The sequence below is a fragment of the Stigmatopora nigra genome, chromosome 9, assembly GCF_051989575.1.
Source record: "Stigmatopora nigra isolate UIUO_SnigA chromosome 9, RoL_Snig_1.1, whole genome shotgun sequence".
Taxonomy (NCBI): Eukaryota; Metazoa; Chordata; class Actinopteri; order Syngnathiformes; family Syngnathidae; genus Stigmatopora; species Stigmatopora nigra.
In genome coordinates this window covers 3,310,747-3,331,950 of record NC_135516.1, presented here as the reverse complement: position 1 = coordinate 3,331,950, position 21,204 = coordinate 3,310,747, and the positions used below count along the sequence as shown (strand labels likewise).

The window sequence follows — 21,204 nt, the reverse complement described above, 5'->3', positions numbered from 1 at the left end:
TGGGGAATAACTATCTTGCACCATAGAATTAATAATGGATTGGTAATTGTTAAGCATATGTAGCAAACAGTTATGGCATTCTAGGTTGGAATCCATTCTACAGCCTCCTTATGTTGAGTTAGGATGTTCTCATCATTCGTGCCTGGATTTTGTGTTGCTCCATACTTAAAGACATGCATAGTAGATTCAAACATGAGTGTGAATTACTTGTCCTAATTTGTCCTGCAATCGGCTAGCATCCTTTATGTCGATGATCCTAAAGAATATACGTGGATTGGATAACAGATGTCCCTGATTACTAATATAGGTTCTATTGTCATCCATACGTATATGCACTTCCACCACCATGTTTCCCTGATGATTTAGTTTAGATGGCAGGTACATATGTATTAGGTCAAGGAACAAATTAACAAGATTGTTTTATTTGAGGTTCACAGTAACGGCCTGGTGAAATCTCAGTGGTTAGTGCGTCGGCCTCACAGCTCTCGGGTCCTGGGTTCAAATCCAGGTAATCTGTTACGAGTTTGCATGTTCTCCCCGGCCCTGCGTAGGTTTCCTCCAGGTACTTCGGTTTCCTCCCGCATTCCAAAAACATTCATAGTAGGCTAATTGGACACTAAAATGCGACTAGGAATGGGTGTGAGAGTGCATGGTTGTCCGTCTCCCTGTGCCTTACGATTGGGCCACTGATTCAGGGTGTTCCACTGTCTGGTCCGGAGTCAGCTGGGATTGGCTCAAACACCCCCTGCGATCCTAATGAGGATAAAGTGGTTCAGAAAATGAGATGAGATGAAGTTCACAGTATTTAGATCAGAATCAGGTGAACGTATAGGAATTACAACAGTTTGAGGCTCCCAGATTTAAACCGTACTAGTAAATGTAAACACAATTGGGCATTAATGAAGCGAAGTAGGATAGCTTACAAAAGCTGCAAGAATAATTCTGAATTGTTTGAGGCAATATTATTTGTGCATATTCAGTGAGATGCTTCAGAACAGATTGGTAGGTGCTTTCAAAAGGAATGCAGTGTTCCCTCGCTACTTCACGCTTCAGCTATCGCGGACTCAGAGCTTCGCAGATTTTTTTCAGGAAAAAAAAATAAAACGTTTAAAGATATTAAGTTAAAATTATAAATTACATCATTTTACAAGAGGTGGAAACAAAATATTCAATAAGAATTAGTAATTGCTTCAAAGAAATGGTCAATAACATGGTGAGAGTTCAGGAATCGCATTGATGACGTCATGGCTGTTTACAGGCGCATCTTCACCGCCCAAAAAAACAATGTTCACAACTCCCAATAACGAAGTTTCTTACGTGCAAAAAAACAGCAGAAGATCCACCATCCGGACTACTATGGTGTTTTTGCTTGGTGGTGCTTTTGTGCACGTGTTATACGTTTCTTTAAGCATTTTCGAAGGGGCACCCCTACTTCGCGGAAATGCACTTATTGTGGGGGGTCCCGGTCCCCATTAACCGCGATAAGCGAGGGAACACTGTAGTGGCCATCTAGTTTTTCAGGGTGAACAATAGACTACATGCAAAAAATGGGTAAAAGTGTGCTTTTAGAAGGGCAATTCGAGTACAAATTAGGAATTGTGTTTGTGATTATGTACAGCAAAACTGAATAAGGGGGTTGGTGCATGGTATTTTGGCTCCCAAACCAATGTACGCAATATACATCCCAGTCAATAAAGAAAAGTTACATACACAACAACAGAAGACTTTACTGTGTAGAACAATTACAAAACAACAATAGCAAAAAAATAAAACAAACAAAGCAAAAAATCATGCGGCATCCCATCTTCTTTAAAGTAATTTAACGTCTTTCTCTGAAACTCACCTCTCTTACTGTGTTTAGAATGTCGGCATCCATTGTTCTGGCTGAGCGACTGGAGGGGTTTGCACCAGTCAAATCAAAGTGCCACATTTTGGGCTAATGCCCACCCTAACATTTGCCAACAAAAGAAAATCTGTTACAACAGATATTCTCACTATATTAACAAGAACACAAGGAGCATCATATTTAAAGTTTTTTTTAAATTTTTTTTTAATCTTTAATTGAAGCAGGACAGCATGGTTTCATGAATTTCTTCAAACTAGAGCAGGGGTGTCAAACTCCCTTTGGTCTGCGGGCCGAATACAGCTTAATTTGAGATCAAGCAGGCCGGACCAGTAAACTCATTGCAAAATTACATAGAACTAACAATAAGCCCACTGTTTTTCCTTTGTATTAGTCACTAATACTAATATTTAGTGCAAAGAATGAGTACATTATCAAAATGTTTATTAACAGAATTGTTCTTTTACATTATGAACAATACATTATGGACAAGAGAATAACATAAGAACATAATTAAAGTATGTGCAATTTTAACAACACTTTTACACAGTTAAACATATATTTAAGTGTGTTGTACATAAAACTGATCACAGAAATAGTAACAATACCACCAGACGGGCCGGATCCGGCCCGCGGGCCGTATGTTTGACACCACTGAACTAAAGACTATTTTAAAAGGTATTGTGTTTTGTGTAAAAATAATCAAATTTAAATTGACAATTATATTGATTGATCTATTAGTTCTTTAGATTTACAACTAGTGTTAAAATTAAGAGCGTCCAGGCTACCGAATGGTCAGTGCATTGGCCTCACAGTGTGGAGTTCGCATGTTTTCTGCCGGCTTGTGTGGGTTTTCTCCGGGTACTCCGGTCTCCTCCCATCTTGCAAAAACATGCATGGTAGGCTGGTTGAACACTCTAAATTGCTCCTATAAAAGAATGCGAGCGTGAATGGATGTCCGTCTCCCATGCGCTATGATTGGCTGGGCACCAATTCAGGGTGTTTCCTCCCTTGTGCCTGAGGTCAGCTGGGATAGGCTCCAGAATCCTGGTTCAGAAAATGAATGAACATTCATATTGATTTGCTGTTCTGTGGGGTTCCAGTTTTTGTCCAACTCTACAACGTCTTTTTCAGTCCGATTCAGTTACCGCAACCAAAATGGCGCAGTTTGAGCGGCAGCCGGCGGCAGCGGTAGCTCCGTCCACTCTTGTTCGTTTTGTGTTTTTGCTGCTTTAATGTTTTAATGATTTGATGATTCCATTACATTGATTTGCTTTGTACCTAGGGCTTTTGTTTTGCAGTTCTGTCTAATCACCCTCTTGCTACTACCACAATGTAATTTCCCGAATACGGGATGAATAGTTATCCAATCCAATATTCACAATTGGACGATATGCTAATCAAAAAGTTACTTTGTTGCACATTTCACATTGTTTTCTTGGGCAAGTTGCTTGTAGAATGTGGCATCATCCTCGGTCAGACCAGCATGATAAACTAGCCTCATTGTTATATACACCATCCTCCTCCACTCAAGAACTCACAACACTGATAGGATTGCAAACACAACAGACAGCAAGTTCCACTTGAGAATATTTGCATCACAGTGGGCATGTCTACTTCTTTCTTGCTTTCAATTTGTCATGCTTTCATTAGCCCGCCTCCCCTCCAATCCCATTTTTATTTCATCCCACAAACCCTTTCTGGCACCTGGCTCCCCTTGGCCATGGATGAAAAGGGAAGGCCCTACTGAGTGAAATTAATGTAGAAATTGGTCATAATGTGATGTGAGCTTGATGAAAGTGGCAACATGCCTTTCACCGTCTAATTACCATGCATGGTGATGCATTAAATGCTGCAAGAAAAAAAACATTAAAGCTTATTTGTAATGATCATATTATTGGAAAATACACCCATTGTGCTTAAACCTCAACTTAAAGACTAAATGGGCTGTGCATGAATTATAAAAGCCCAGAAAATATATACTCTGAATATATTTTGGTGGACCGTCAGGGCCTGCAAGACCTTCTCTGCTGGCCTAAAAAATATCTGAATCACAGACCGATGTTAATTATACTTTGGCCATGAATACTTATTAAAGAAATACAAATTGTCTGTCAGATTCCTTTCATTGCTTTCCCCCTGGTTGTGCTGCTTTTAGATGTGTGCCTTCATATATAAGCATTTAACCAATCACATTTCAGCCATTATTTGTTGCTAGTGTCAGAAATCTACCCGAGGGGCTTCACAATCATTTCTACAGCATAAATCACGCGTCGATAAAACTGTTGCTTTAACCAATCAGATTTCGAGTTGGCGATACCAATCCACTCTCGCAGGTTTAGGGACATGTCACCGCTTTCACAAACTATGATTGGCTAGTGCTAGAGTGGACGGGTCAAAGCTACCAAACTGTATCTGTAGCGAGCTGCACAAGCAAATATATTGTGTTGATTTAATAGCGGTGCAGAAGAAATAGTTATGGTTTCAGATTTAAATACACGTTATCATGAAAACTATGTTCTTTGTGTTTATTTTTAATAAGCGTGGCCGAGGTCAGAGTTTAAATGGCCTTTAAAAAATGGTGGCTGAGCCAGGAGTCAGTACGGGAGTGGACTGGAGAGCAGCTCAGAAGTGACGATTTAACAAAGAAAGACCTGATAAAGCTCTCACAGGAAAATGCAGCACATTCGGTACGTTGTCAGTTGGGGATTTTGAACCTCCAGTTTTCATTTTAAGAGTGCTTATTTTTTGAAGCTAGCGTGCTTCTTTCGCATGCTGTAGTCCCATGTGGATGGAGACAGAAAAATGTTTGCTAACACATTGGCTACATTGCCTTAACTATAACCTTTATGTTTAAAAAAGAACAACTGGACGGACAACCATGCACACTCAAAACCATACCTAGGGGCAATTTAGAGTGTCCAATCAGCCTAACATGCATGCCTTAGGAATGTGGGAGGGAATAGAGTACCCAGAGAAAACTCACGCAAAAGAACAAGCACACACACTTTCATTTTCCGTACCGTTTATCCTCACTAGGGGCTTCTGCAAACAAAGCGATGTTGTAGCAGGGTTTGGGAACAACAGGCAATTGCTTGCAATACATTTTTGAGCTTTCATTCATAAATAAATAAAAATAAAATAATAATAATTAAAAAAAAAGATCTCAGCTACTCCAAAGTAACTAAGGAAAACTAATACACAAACTTTCCAAGTTCAAAATTGACCCAGTGAGCTGTTGGTCTACTGACTTAAACATAAATACAATACATTGTAGACTATATTAGTGTTCATTTAATAATAATAATCGGACCTAGGCTTTGTCATTATCATTGACTCAACAAAAGCCTAATTGTCATCATACCCAGCTGCGTTTGACAAAATTGGTAAAATAATTGTATTGATTGTATTTTTTTGCATTTTCAAGTGTGAAATGGCTGAGTATCTTGTGACCAAAATGAAAGAACTGGGCATTTAAGGGAATGTGCGCAATATAACAACGTTAGGGTAATTTTGTGTACGGGAAAAAAAAAAGAATGATAATAAAATAAAAAAGCCCCCCCCCAGAGCTAATTCCATGGTGATAAAAGATTCACTTTTTTATTATTTGACTCAATGGTGAAAGGCCAAAGTATAAACAACATACAATGTAGTTACAAGAGTATTTAGTGTCCAGTTCTATATAATGGGTATTTTGTATCACTTTTTATAGTTTAGCGTTTTATGTTAAATCTTCATTAATTTAAAAGAATGTTAGTAAATAAGTTAGACCACCCACAAACACCCTAAAAAAAGCTATGATGAACATAAAATGTTCCATATTATCAACATTGAAACATTTAATCCATTAAAAAAAATCTCACCAGTGGAAGTAATAACATTTATTGTAATAATATAACAAGAGAATTTGTTTGGGCAATAAGACATCAGTGTCATGTTGTAACATTATTAAAGAAGCTAAAAAAAAAGTGAAATAGAAACCCCCCTGGGCTGTCGGTGTTGGGGTAGAGCCAAGAGACGGACGGAGATGAAACGTTACAGTTGGTTTACCGAGGACCAATGAGATAAGCGATTGGCAGGGGGTGGAAAACATGAAGTCATGAAAATGAAAACATTGATATTAGAAGGAGAAAAAAAATGGGAGTGTGCTTGGCTCCAAGAATCCTGACAGACGGAGGACTAGACAGAAAATGTTTTTGGATAATGTAAGGGAACACAAGCGGTGATAAGACTGTGAAAATCCCAGCTGCCTCAGCTGTCCATATCCATAATGATGCCAAATGTTACAGCATACTTCTGCTTCATACTTCCGTCAGTCTTCTTTCAGGTCACCATTTCTTTTTAACTACCAATTTTATCAATTGTGGCACTAATTAGAATATGATTGTTTTTCTTTACTAGAAATGTTGTATAATTTGGATTAACAAACTAAACTTCCAACAATATGAACATTAACAGAAATTATGATTACTATTATTATTATTATTATTATTAATTCGGTGTACGTGTATTGTAATTCAAATGAAAAAAAAATCCCACAGTGAAGAAAAACGGCTAAGAAATAAAAATGTATCACTTATCTCAAAATATTAGCTCAAACATTCACTGTAGAAAAAATATCTGTTTAGATGTCCTCAGGGTTGTATAAAATACAAAATCAAATAATATCAACAATCCTACAAAAGGGTGTTTTTTTGCAGTTGATAGAGTCACACTATCACTGCCCTTCAGAAACCTTGAAAAACAAACATTTTCTGCTCATGGATAGTAATGGGTCCACACTTTTACAATCAATTAAAATGTCAACAGTATGGTTAAATATTTTGAAATATTCACCATATCAGCTAATGAGAGCATCTCAAATTGGCAGTACTGTAATGATGAATGAATGGAAGGTCATGAACTTATTCATATTTTAGATTAAACTGAATTACATGTATTTCTGCATGATAACAGCAAAACATGCTCATTCTGGCATCTGTTAACAATTTGAGAACAACAGTACATTTAGGTTCCTCGGCAAGCTCGGTTTCATGAGACTGCCAGGAAAAACTGCTAAATACACTGTAAACGAGCCGTCACGTACGAGGCGAGAAATACAGTATCTGGCAACCTCAACTAACGGAATCAGTTCCAAGGTTGCATAAATTACTAAATTGCAAGTAAGGAGTAGAAAATAGCAACAAAACACTTGCATGCAACTCAAACCAGCATCCTTCCCTTTGCCTCTGCAAATGATAAGTTACATAAAGATTTATTGATCATATTTGAATGTTTTGAGGCACATCTTTAGTTTCCTACTATAGCCTGTTTGCTTTCTCAAATTATGTCTGTTTTGCACATTACATCTCTTGTCTTCTATGTTTTATTAATCTATTTATGTATTTTTTTTATAAATTAAAATTAAAATTATTTCCTCTAACTTGACATGACTGTAGTGTGTTGGGTAGGAGTATAGCTGGGTTCTAATATGGATAAATGTATGGCAACAGTGGGGTAAGTAGTATTTTTATTATGATTTACTTAAAAAAAAAGAATTATATATTAACAGAACTGAGCAATCTCACATTTAAAATAACAAAACAAAAGAACAAAACTTACTTTCCCACCACTACCAGTTGGACCGAGAGGGACTTTGCTGAATAATTACATTGCGTTATGTACTGGTGAGGACTGTAAACAGTTTCACATCACCACTCTGAAGCAAATGTTGTATTGTGACCCGCATTTACATGGAAAAGCTACATTTTGTGAAGAATGTTTTTTTTTTCTTTTTTTTTTTTTAGAAAATTTTGAAATCTTAACAGCGATATATCACCTGCCAGTAAATGAAACACCAAAGCTCAATGTGCTTCTCACAACACTGACTCCATATAAGGCATGAATTGTAATAAACATTTCTGTCTTTTTTTTTTGGTCTTTGCAGTTAGATATTTAAAAAGCAATGTACATATCTTCACATCTCAAGTTAGATGGTGCGTTATTTACAGCACTATACCGCAAATCTTTATTTTTAGAATCACTTCAGAATTTCCTTCAGGTTTTATCTCAAACAAATCAACAAAAAAAGAAACATCTAAGCTATTTTGCTCTTTGCTTTGCCAATGTGTTCAACTTTTTTTTGGTTAAGACACACCACCAAGTACAGAGATAACACTAATAGACTCATCAGATTTTTAGCATAAATAAATTATCAAACATAAGAAAAGAAATGAAGGGAGTGATTGAAAAGAAATATTCAATGATCGAAGCAACTTTGGGGTTATCAAAATTGAAGCATAACATCAGTCAAAGCACATTTAATTGTCTCTATTATTTTCGTCTCTAGATTTTTCTGTAACCAAAGAAGAATTATAAAAGGACAATCTTTCTCTATTTAAGGGTGATCCTTCAAGACTTCCTCTATACACGTTTAATCACATTTCTCTTTGCAAGACAGGGTCATTGGTACCTTGATGAATCCCCCAGATGTTATCCAGTTTGCAAAAAGAAAGGCAGTTATAGCAAAACTAAGCCTGTGGGCAAGTTCAGTTGAGCACTTGAGCAGAGCTTCATGTTCTCCAATAGTTCTAAACATTCCTTAAATTATGGCCTCAAATAGTCAATATGTTCATAATAATAATGACACTTGAAGAAACAGCAAGAGATTTTGTCATTTCCATTGGTCAGTCTTGTAAAATATTGATCCAGAAAGGAGCCAAGGTTTACTGAGAGAAATGTTCCTTAAGCCTATATTGTTCCTTAATCTCATTTCAGCGGACATTTCAGGTATTTATGGAGTGCTAATCCAGTTAGCTGCAGAGCTGAGCTAACTCGGGTTCAGGAGGGGCATTGGGGAGTTTTGAGTTGAAGATCTGAAGGGCTTCCTTGATGCGCATCACTTCACCAGCTGACAGCTTGAGTCGGTGCCGCAGAAGGCAAGAAAACAGGTCAAGCGGCTGTGGAGCTGGTGGTGCCAGTCTGTTAACGCGGTCCCTCATTTCCAATAACATCAAAAAGGCAGAATCTTGTGTACCCTGTGTATATGGATAGTCGAGCTGGAGTATCAAATCCTTAATACCCTCGGGGTCAAAGTGCATGCTGTAACCAAAAACTTTGATAGTATTGATCTTCATGTACCCCAGGTTGGAAGTCTGTTCATCCATCTCTAATGGCTCATAAAAGAGCGTTTCATTAACTGTAGGATCATCTGTGACAATGCGGCTTCGCAGGTAGATGTGTACGGTTTCAAAAAAGGATTTCCATGTGTTACCAAGGGTTAATGTCCAGTTGTAACATTGTGCAGTAGTCACAGCGTCCAGTCGAGTTCTCTCCCAGATGGGGAAGTCAGGCTGGTTTACAGGCATGAACCAGCTCTCCGAGTGACTTCCCCCAAAAGGGTTAACGTAAATTGCCGGCACAGGTTCCAGTGTTGAATTCTTAGTTAAGCATATCTGGAAAGTCATACCCATCAACATGTGGATAAGATTGGACTTATTTTTATTACTCTTGAGGGTAAGCAGCATCCTCTTTCTCCAAGCAGGATTGAACCAACTTCCCAGACGGACGTCATTGCTAATGTAAATGGCATGGACCTCAATTCTGCTGTCAAGCTGTTGAAGTAGGTACTTCACCTACAAAAATGACAACAGTTACTTTTACAGGTAAATGAAAGGACAATCATTTTACATAGACAATGGTTCTCAAACCCAGACGTAGACCAAGAGTGAATGTACAGACTTTCTACCAGACATAAACTATTGTTTTTGAAGGGGTCTGAACAATTATTAGCCCCATGTCCCAAATTTTATTGGTAATGTGAATTTTTTTGTCTTTCCTTTTTATACTGGGTCAGGCACCCTTTCAATTCCCTCTAAATGGCAGTGTTAATGTACATCTGAATGTCTGTGCGTCTTCACTTGATACCTACTCGATACTTTGGTAACTATCATAAAGCCCAATATTAAAATCATTTAAAAATATTCTAGTAGAGTATACCCTTTAAACCTACGCACCCTAACCCCCAGGGGGACATGTTCAAATTTCATACGCAGTCACTTTTCTCTGATTGGTTGAATCTTTGAAATGTCTTTATTCTTCAAAGGTCAGTGGTTGTTGTCAAACCAAACAAAGAGTCTGTTATCGATTCCTCCAACTTGTTTAATTAATGAGCATTGAGTGCCACAGTGACAAAAGAACAACATTGATGCTAAGCCATTTGACGGCCAAAACTGTAGGGCTTCAACTTCGATTTAGGGTGTCCTCCACCTCTGCCCCAAATTCAGCTGGGATAGGCTTCAGCAACCCTAGTGAGGATGAAGTGGTTCGGAAAAGGAATGAATGAAAATGTTAATATGTGGGCTTCAGTAATTCATTAATATTAATATCTATGACCACTCAAGGTTGAGAACCACTGAAATGTTCAAAAAGCTTTAGATACTTCAGCATCTGGAATGTCGAGATCGAAGTTGAGATAGTGGTCCAGGGATGTTGCGACGCTTGGTCGACAAGAACCAAGGTGAAGGAGATTGCCATGGTGACAGGATCCACAACGTGTTACATTGTCAGCAGCACAGGCAGAGCATGAGGTGAACGAGGAACCAACAACACAGGGAATGGCACCCTGACAACTTGGCTGTTCTAAAGGGCAGCTGCAACTCTTAACTTCTTCAGAGAAATATCCCAGTACCCCATGGTCATTGCAGTAGAGGAATGACTGAGACTTGCTCAACCAAAAGGAAATCGGCCTGCAAAAAGATCAAACACATTTTCTTGGCAAAGACACAGAACAGTGACATTCGGTAAGCTATATCGGAACAATCCATTTCAATTCCTTCATTTTTGTTTTCATTTTTTAAAATACATTTTTCATAAAATCTGAACAGTGATTGTCCAATTATAGAGACTGTAGTTAAGGGTTAGGGTTGATTCATTTGATGTTTTGGAGATTTTTAACTTCCATAAAACTCACCCACCGGGTCACTAGAATTTTATAGAAAAATATTTTTATATATTTTGGTTTTCAACAGAAAATAATTGAGAAGGACTGTATTAAGGTAAGATTGACAATAAAATTAAGTGTAGGCTTTTTCCTTGATAGGCTGCAACAATTTCAATATAACCGCCACTGCATATTGTAAACCTTTTTGCCTCAACAAAATAAATCACCTAAAACAATATGGTGTACGTCTGCCTACAATCACTGTGCCGTCAAAAAAGCGTGTCAGCTTAGTAACTACAACTCAGTGAGGCTTTTGCAAAAGGTCCATTTAATTTTCTGCTAGTCCATATGAGGTTTACAGATGAGATAGAGTGAATTTCAGATTTCTCTGGGACGAAGATTATGGCTACTTTATTTGCACCTTCTTTCATAATTTGTCTTGGCTTCGATGTCTGAAAAAACTTTGGTAATTGCAAGTCAGATAAGTTTCACAAGTTAGTATTTAATGCAGGTCAGCCCAGTCAAATAAGGTACATGATACAATTGTTCATTCTGCCTTCGTGCTTCTCAGACTAAAATTTGTTGGTCTGAATACATTGCCCATTTCTACAAAGAAATTATTGTAGGTTTTGTAAATAACAATACAAAATGGTTACTATTTCATGTTAAATACTGTGCATTTATGGGTCTTATGTTTAACCTGTTTTCCCATTGTCAAAACATTTCCACACGATATGAGCTTTTATGTACTGCAAATTTGAACTAGAACCGGCTCCCAACTGGCTATGTTTTCCTTTGAGGCATGTTTGCTGTTTGACTGCAGATGGAAATTCATTTTTTTGCGGTACAATGGATTGCAAGGGGATCAGTTATAAAACTGGCTTTGTAGCATTTCTAACCCCAGACTAAATTCTGCAAATTGCAAACAGCATTGACGGGAACCTACAACAATTCCATCACCCGAGGTCTCTATGAATACACAGAAATAAGTGACAAAAGAGAAAATAGAGAATATGGAACTTTTGGTGGCTGTTTATGTGAGCAAGATTTAGACTGAGTGATGGTCTGAGACAAAGGCGGAAACAAAGGTGAGAGTGGGAGGAGGGGGAAAGACAAGAGGCAAGAGATAAGCGAAAGGAGACGGAGTGATTGGTAGTGGCAAATGACTGTCGGGAAATTAAAGTTCTCTGTAAACAAGGGCCAGAATGTCTGTGCAGGAAAAGACTTGATTAGAGATTACCACATATAGAGTGGCTCCTTTCACAGCCTATAACTATACCCTTCGTCTGTCTTCCACATTCTGGAGAATTCTGTCTTTTCTCATTTCGTCTTAGCTCATCTTCTTTTGACTCTTTCTAATGCTTATTTGCTTTTCTTGACACAATGACTTGCTCTGGCCTCCAGCACACCAGTAAGGATTCCATGCAAATGTAGAATGAGTGATAAATATTGAACATCAGATATCAATCATAAGCCTCAATGAATATCAGTCAGTTAGCTTTTTTCAATAATTCTTGACATAGCATCTTTACTATTGTCAACACTAAATAACTACAAAGCCATGATTCGTGAAGTTCCCAGTATTAGTTGCACAGAATCTGATTGAGCGTGGGGCCCATTTAATATTTTACCTAAATATTGTTTTGGTATTCAAAAAAAAGCTCAAGTAATGCAATGTATTGAATATTAATTACAAATCTAACATTTGGCAGATTTGCAGCTTTCAATGTTTTATTCAAACCCTTTTTATGGATAACAGTTAAATACATAAACTGTGAGAAAATGTGGTTGCTCCTTCTATCATATCTCTGCTACATCACATGTATAGCTCAGCATTTTAAATCAAATAATGACATCTTATCATGATCAGTTTTCCACAATCGTACTCTTAAGAGGAGGGTTTTGGAAAATACGATTGGGTGGCATGGTGTATTTTCCTTCCACTTAGTTACACATGGAAAATACATTTCCAGTTCAATTATTTTGTCATGATCACCGTTTCATAAGACGTCAAACATATTCGTTAGTATTCAATTCTTAAATGTTAATGTATAGAAGGCTTACCTTTCTCGGGGGAGACTGATTTGAGATTGTTTTGGACATCGTTTACTCAAAGTGAACAATTTCCTTATGATCTTCTGAGCTTTGCCGAGGATCAAGGCTGTGCTGGACTCTAAATGAGCATATCGCTTCTGGAGTGATACGTCAGCTGACCAGTACTTGGCAATCATTGAAACATTCAAGAATTGGTCAGTGGGCAAGCGTTTCAGGAAGGATTTGAATTCATCTGCAACAAGAGACAACGAGAAAATAAAAGGAAGTATTACTTCTCAATGATACGGATGATGATTGCTATTTTTCTCCAATTATTCATAAAAAACAAGGTATCATATTTGGTAGTTTTCTCTGTAGTGCCTGTGATAATAGCTTCAGTAATCATATATTTTCCTTTGTGACCATAATTCCGATGTGATCGTGATAGAAAACAAGATTGGATTTGGGATGTCTTCCGGCAAGTGTGGCAGCACATGGATTCCATTTACGGTGATGCCAGCTGGGAAAGATGGTGCAGAAAACAAAGAGGGAACAGAGCTGTCGAGGAAGCTGCCAGCTTCATGACATACAAAGCCCTTTCAATGTGCCACCCGTCATGTTTACGTTATAGTTAAACGGGAAATTTGACTCTTGACGGTCTCTTCGTCGAATGTCCATATTAAACAAACCTAATTTGTTATTAGTCAATTACCAGTATTTTCAGGCAGGAAGTCTCTGCATTTTCTCTATTTGAATCCTGCGGCTTTCATAACAAAGCAAAAGAACACTCTTCGAGGTTTCTCATTGAAAAATTAATGAATCAATTTGCTGTATCATGCTAATGGATTATTATACAGCTCAACTGCTACTTAAACACACTCCTTGACCATGTGTGCATTGTGCTTTTCCGATTCCTGACAATTACTACATTCACATGCTTGCTCTTCATTGTACCAATTGCACATTTTAGCAAGACTTCTGTAGATTCACTTTTAACTGCATTTACTGATCTAATTTCAAATATGCTAAAGAAGCACAACTACTTATTATTATGATTACATAGCAGAAATGCAAACATGCATTATGAGCTATAAATTATGGCCCTGAAAGGATTACTTTGATAACTTAAGATGTGATGAAGATCATGTGATCCTAGTCTCAAGACGGAGAGTCGTTAAGTTGAGTAAAGTTGATTCACCATCCTTACTCTATGGAATTTTCATGTTCTCGCCGTGCCAATGTGTGTTCGCTTCGGGTACTAGTTTTCTCCCAAATCCAAAATAAAGGCACGCTCAGATTTTATTGTGAGTGTTAATGGATGTTTGTCAACATGTTTCCAGCCATTGGCTGGTAGCCAGTGCAGGCTGTAATCTTTCCTCGTTTAGCAGCGATGTCCAGCACTCCCCACAACCCTCATGAGGATAAGCAGTACGGAAAATTAACAAATGAATGCTTTTCAATGTTTATGGTGAGACAATAATCCCCATACAAAATGTGATTAAAAAAAACTTCTCAAGTTTTTGGTTAAAAGATGAAGCATTAGCTCATAAGCAATTGGCTAATAGGTAAAACCTTTCTCTTGACGTCTGAAATCCATAGATATTTTACTCATGCAACCCGAGTTCAACTTAAATGCAGATGTAAACAAAACAAAACTACAAAAACTATCAAATCCAGCACAAAATCAGCACTCTGGACTGCTTTGCAATATTAGTGTTTACAAAGGCAGGCTTCTCCGATAAGGATTCCACTTTAGCCATCCCTTGGCGGAGAAAAAAGAAAACAGAAAAACAGGCAGAAAAAAATCTATTGTCTCGAGTAGTCTGGGTAAAACCGCTATCGCTGATCACTACTTAAATAGTCTGCTTACCATTCAGCAGTCAGCAATGCACTATTGGCAAAGCAGCCTGAACACTGGCCCATAGTCAGCTGGGATAGGCTCCAGCACCCCTGCGACCTGAGTGAGGATAAAACGGTTCGTAATGAATGAGAAATAATATCTCAATGTTGGCTCATTAATGAGTACCTCATTAACGCGGTTTTCTAAACTCTGCAGCTGCTAACACACACATGCACTTGCAATAAGGACACACATGCCGTGGTGACATTTGATAGGCTCTATGTTCTAATTGATTCTCCAGAGGATGATATTGACACTTGGCAATAGAGGAAGGTGCTGTCCAGCCAAACAGCAGCTGGAAACCCACTGCTAAGATGAGTGAGAGTTCATAGCAACACACTCCTTTGCCAATCATGTCACCTACTTATTTACAGTCCCCTAAAAGTTCAAGAGCTACTCTATTTACTTCACTTAATTCTTCTTCTAACTTAATCCTTAATGTTTTTGTAAATAATAATAATAATGTTAGTTTATTACTTTACCTCAGCTATTACCAGCGCGACAGGGAATAGGTGATGCAATCATTGCCAACAAATTCAGGAACTTCCCAAGCAAAGAATATGAACAACAAAACACCTTTTGAAGAAAAAATAATCAAATAAATGCTTTAGCGAAAATGCCAAAATAAGGTCTTTATGAAGAAAATACCAATAATAATTTTTATGTTACCAACAAATTAAATTGTTACACATAACCGCGAAAACTACAGCCTGTCACATGCCGTACAAAAGCTATTCTTTATCTGTACTTTATATTTTCTGTTTAATTCTAAAACTTTAAAACATGCTTGTGGATTATCAAGGTCTAAAATTGCACATCTTAAAAAGTAACCTTACTGAGCATATACCATCTATCGTTTTGCAGCCATTAACCATCATGAACCCGTGACAAGTTTTATGATTTTCTTCTTGGAACATGTCCAGTGTTAGACATTAATGACCCAAAAAGACATGGCAAAGAAAGCCTCAAGATCCAAATAATGCCAGCTTCTCAGAACATTCAGTGTACTAGTTGTTATGGCAACAAAACCTACAAAATGAACCCTTTGATACTTAATTTCTCTGCGTTACAAATCCATCAGCATCAAATATCCCCATTGCCTCTGCGAGCAGGAATGTCTCCTGTATTGCATTAAAGGAGGCAATGCTTGATACAAAACAAACCTGAATGCATAGCGGTTAGAGAGTGGATGGAGCATAAGTGAAACAAACAAGAGAGATGAGTGAACACAGCAACAGACAGCAGTGTGGGTACCTTATATTATGTAAAGCTTTTCACTATAGTATATCAGCGTGTGTTGACATATGAACCTCTAAGGGAAAAACATACACTTCTATCAATTGGTGTTATCCTCCAATTCTCTAATCCTTCACTCTTCTTATCCTTAGCTGCCAAGACCTCTCCACTCTTTAGCAAGGTTGGATTTTATTTATTGTTAATATATATTTTTTTAACGATACATGTGTTACCTTATAGGAGCATTGGAATATCCAAAGTATATTACTTGAAAAATATGAACTAAATATATCAATTTATGAAAGTACTGTATTTTCTCTTACAATTATCATCTTTATATCCACAATGACTATTACATTTTCGCTTTTGGAATACAGTCATACCTTGAGATTCAAGCTTAATAAGTTCCGGGTAGGAGTTTTCCCATAGAAATGAACTAAATACAAATTAATTCGTTCAGACCCTCTGGAAAGAACACCAAAAAAAAAAAAAAAAAAAAGAAATTACGATGGAAAAATATATTTTTATTGGTTGTAATTCACCCTCTACTAACAGAGTAACAAATAATCAGTGGTTATGATTTTTAATAATAAAATGAGACATTATTAAATACAACGCAGAGTTCACTGATGGGAGAGAGAGACTTGACAGATGCGCTCATAACATAGCAAACTTTAAATTTAACATTAAAAAAGTTTTTATCTTGCGTTACACTAAATTTAAACCTTCTTGTTCAATAACCCCGGTACAGAGGTTAATGAATTCGACCACGCCGTTCGAGGCAAACTTCTTGCTTCTCCATACGTATTAGTGAGCCAGCTCAGTCACGGTACACTAATGTTTTTCGATTATTTCGTGCTTAATATCAATTGTCCTCATACACCTTTTCTTCCCACTATCCTTCCTTGCGCCGGCTTGCTTTGGACCCAGTGCTCGTAGAGATCTTTACACGAGGGAGATGCGGCGAGAAAGAATCATTAGCCTCTCGCGTCTCGGCTACTTGGCTGTCTTATATGCTCGTATCTCAAAGCAAATATTTGTTCGGAATTGTATCCGTATTTCAAATTCCTCGTATGTCGGGGGACTCGTATGTCAAGGTATTACAGAGGTTTATGAGTGTAAATTGCAGCAAATCAACATATTGAGTGACCAAACTAGTTACACAGAAAAGCCTAGCTAGTTCGACCTTAAGGTTTTTATTTTTTTTATAGATAATTCATAATAGTTATATTTGAAAACCAAATCAAAGTAAATACTTAGACCTGACTAACACAAAAGGGCAACAAATGGAATTATCTGCTACCAAAACTTTCACATAGTATATGCAAAATGCCTCCAAGTTTGGTTATGATAAAACTCTGAAAATCACACAGCATTAGTCCACCCCCAACCCCTACCATTCATTTTTCATTTGAACTTGTTACTTGTGTGTATTTCGAAATTCCACTAGACTTGTTCTTCAAATTTAATAAAAGTTTCATAATTCCCTGAATACATGCCTCCGGGTGAACAGAATATTTGCCTTTCTGGGTTGAGACGCATATAATTAACTGCAATATTTTGAGCAAATGTGGGAAAACACTGCAAAGTTAATCTCCTTACTAAACATATGACATAAATGGAAAATTTAACAAGTTGAAATGTTAAATTACATTTTCTTTCTCTGTTTAGTAGTTGCTCAATACACTTTTTAAATGATTTAATATGCAAAAAAACATTCAGATGCTGTCAAAAAGAGTCAAATAACAAAGGAAAACAATTTCTGCTACTATAATGTGACTCGCATAACAATTCCCTATAAATGGTGTATCTGAATCCCATTGAGTCAAACAGAATGCACAGCCTACCCACCATTAACAGATGAATCTACCAAAAACGTACGTCCAATTAAGTCATGTCTATATCTTTCAAGTTGTAAACAGTAACCCTGCGTGAAAGCAAATGAAAAAGAAAAATGGTAATTTGGCTTCACTTTCCAATTTACTAAAAGAGCAGTATTGTTCAGCATCATTACCACCATTATATCACACACCTGAGCCCTTCTCACCATGTGATAAATATCCCAGCTTGGTGGAAATCCATTTTAAAACAACAAGATTGTGAACTCAAATGGCCTCTTTCAGTTTGGCTCAGTATACCACAAGACAATTTTTGCTGTCAGTATGAATTGCTGTCATAGCTCTATAATCTGTATGAAAATATAAAAATACAATATTATACATTCAAATTTTTTGGGGGTGTTAAAAGAGAAAAATCCCTGGTTGCACAAGATGAAAAATATGACTAAGCAGCACAAATGTTTCTAATAGTGGTTTTCTTGTTGCAATGACTTGTACTATAAACAGCAGAAGAATATAAAGGAGCAGAACACACTAGGGCTGCCAAGGTTACTCTAGTAGACATGATACAATTCATTTAATAGGCTGCTGTCTGAAACAGCGCCAGCCTGTCTTTTTGGCACATGTGCAGCAGTGGTGATTCACATTATGTGTGGTCAGACACATGCATAGAAATGTTCATTCGTGTTGGAAACTGAAGCGCTAACAGCTACAGTATCATTCACAACCAATGGGACTGTAACACACAAACAAACAAACACACACACACACAGTGGCCCGGAGTCAGCTTGGATGGGCTCTAGCACCCCCCGCGACCCTAATAAGGATAATGTGGTTCAGAAAATGATGTGTGTGTGTGTGTGTATATATATATATATATATATATATATATAGATATATATATATATATATATATATATATATATATATATATATATATATATATATATATATATATATATGTGTATATGTATATGTATATGCATATGTATGTGTATATATATATATATATATATATATATATATATATATATATATATATATATATATATATATATATATATATATATATATATATATATATATATATATATATATATATATATATATATATATATATATATATATATATATATATATATATATATATATATATATATATATATATATATATATATATATATACACACACACACACACACACACATCATTTTCTGAACCACATTATCCTCATTAGGGTCGCGGGAGCTGCTAGAGCCCAACCATGCACACTCGCACTCATTGCCTATAGGCAATTTAGAATGGCACCAGCTCGACCAGAAAACCGGTCGCTCAAGGCAGTCCTGGTCGGGAAAGCAGTCACGGCCGGAGTATGACCATGACTGTCTGACCAAAAGCGTTCTTTGGGGGCACTTTATCCAGGTGCATGGCTGATCAGCTTGGGCCTGTGGTGTTTCCTGATTTGTATGCCTTTGACACTTGTTCATTACCGAGTTGTTTCTTGAGTCTTTCTGAGTGTGTGTATCATAATTTTAAGTTTCTATGTTGTGAGTTTACTTGTCTTTGTACATATTTTTACTGAGCTGCCAAACGTTTGCCTTTTTGCCCCCACCTACCCACTTACGAACTCACCTCACTGGGAAATGTCTGCAGTTTTCATTTATCTTAATGATTAAATACATATTATATTCTGTTTTTTTATATTGCATATTTTATACAAAACTGGTTTACTTTGATCATTTTTAAATGGTTTATGGGGTAGTATTAAAGATCATAGAACAAATTATGTAAACTCAAAGTAAACTCTGCTTCTACTTATGAAATATCCAAAGTACGAAACCAATTAGAACCCATTAGTTTCGTGAGTAGAGGTGCCACTGAATGTTTTTCAAGCATACTAATGAGAACAGATATATATCATCACAAGATCTTATGCTCATACCTGAGTCAATGAAATCTTGGTTTAAACTCTTCCAGGCTGCTTTGCTTTTTTCCAAATTATCCTCCATGACTTTGATATCAGCAAAGGGACAGTTGCATTCTGGAAAGCGAGGAGAACATCGGCACCAGCAGTCGTTGTTACGACAAAGTAACTCTCCCTCTGAGTTACATGCCACATAGCTGAGAGCTGCTTCCACAAATCGCCCACGGAGAAACTCTGGCAGTACATCTTGCAGACCTAAATGAATAATACAATGAAATGATTTTTAAAGTTCATTCTACTTGTGCCAAATATGAATTATTAATCAATGGGGTTGGGGGTTATCAACCATTCACAAAAAAACAAATCTATTTAGATAGCATATTTGTGAATTAGCTAGAAATTATTGCTTTACATACGATGCCCATTAAGGATTCAATAAATAAACATTTTCAAATATACTTTTTAATTAGCCTGCCATTGGGCTATTTCAAAATACACGGAGAAAAATGCATTGGGAATTGATATACTATTTTGGGCAACTCTGACACAATTTGACAGTTTTGAAAGTTACTGTTTTGATTAATTTTCAGTTTACCATCTGGATGTTCAGCTTCATTGATTTCTTAGAACAGCAACTTCTTTGCTCTAATAATATTTGGCAATTTAGCCCCACGGCAGGTGAAGCTGTGAACTGAATATAATTTCTGATTTGAAGATGCACAGTCAAATTCAACAAAAATAATTCTAAAAATGCTTCGAATGCGTTACATGCCTTTTTTTTTAGTATTTGTATTCGTTACTTTTGACTCAAATTAAAGAAATACATCTCCCACTATGCTAATCAGTGAAACCTCACTGATTCCTCTACAATGTATCTCAGACTGCTGACTTTCATTGTTTTAATATAGAAAGAAATATAGATTGAGAGGCGGCCCAATGGAGCCAGTGGTGAGCCTCACAGCTCTGGGGTCCTGGGTTCAAATCCAGGAGTCAGCTGGGATAAGCTCCAGCACCCCCAGTAACCCTAATAAGAAATAAAGCGGTTCAGAAAATGAGATGAGATATAGATTGAGGTACGTGTGAGGGGATTTCGTAACTTGGATTTTCACAAGGAATGATGTTTTTCCTACAATACTAATGCAAGTTCACATCATTTCTGTGGAGTAATACCACAATGGAACTGGTCTGCACGCTTCCTCTGTGAATACTCTCTTTGCTTCTGCTGTCCCACTGTATCCTACTGTTTTAATATTCCTTGTGTTCCCTTTCTCGATGTATTTCCCCCATTGTGAATTGACAATATTTCTTTCTTTTGCCACGGATCTGATGACCTTTCCACCCTTGACATCAATGGCTGCTTGCCCATCACATCATGGGGTGTTGAGACCCAGCGTATTTTACTAGCAAGTTCAAGGCATGCTATATTTTATACTATTCAACAACTACCAAATACACCAATCTCTGAGAGTAACATCAGGTTAAATAGTATTTTAATTGTTAGACAGACAA

General features: G+C 37.0%; 1 protein-coding gene across 1 annotated transcript in view; it reads right to left on the bottom strand.

Annotated features, from left to right (window-relative positions):
- Positions 1 to 5,709: 5,709 nt before the first annotated feature.
- The window catches only part of brinp2 (bone morphogenetic protein/retinoic acid inducible neural-specific 2), an 87,120-nt gene continuing 71,625 nt past the window's right edge, over positions 5,710 to 21,204 (bottom strand). Inside the window, exons 6-9 of the mRNA XM_077724363.1 lie at positions 19,714 to 19,950; positions 12,828 to 13,050; positions 10,263 to 10,569; positions 5,710 to 9,456 (exon numbers count right to left, since the gene is read on the bottom strand). Of these exons, the coding sequence (XP_077580489.1) occupies positions 8,635 to 9,456; positions 10,263 to 10,569; positions 12,828 to 13,050; positions 19,714 to 19,950 (1,589 nt within the window). The 3' untranslated portion in view covers positions 5,710 to 8,634. The remainder of the gene's footprint in view (positions 9,457 to 10,262; positions 10,570 to 12,827; positions 13,051 to 19,713; positions 19,951 to 21,204) is intronic.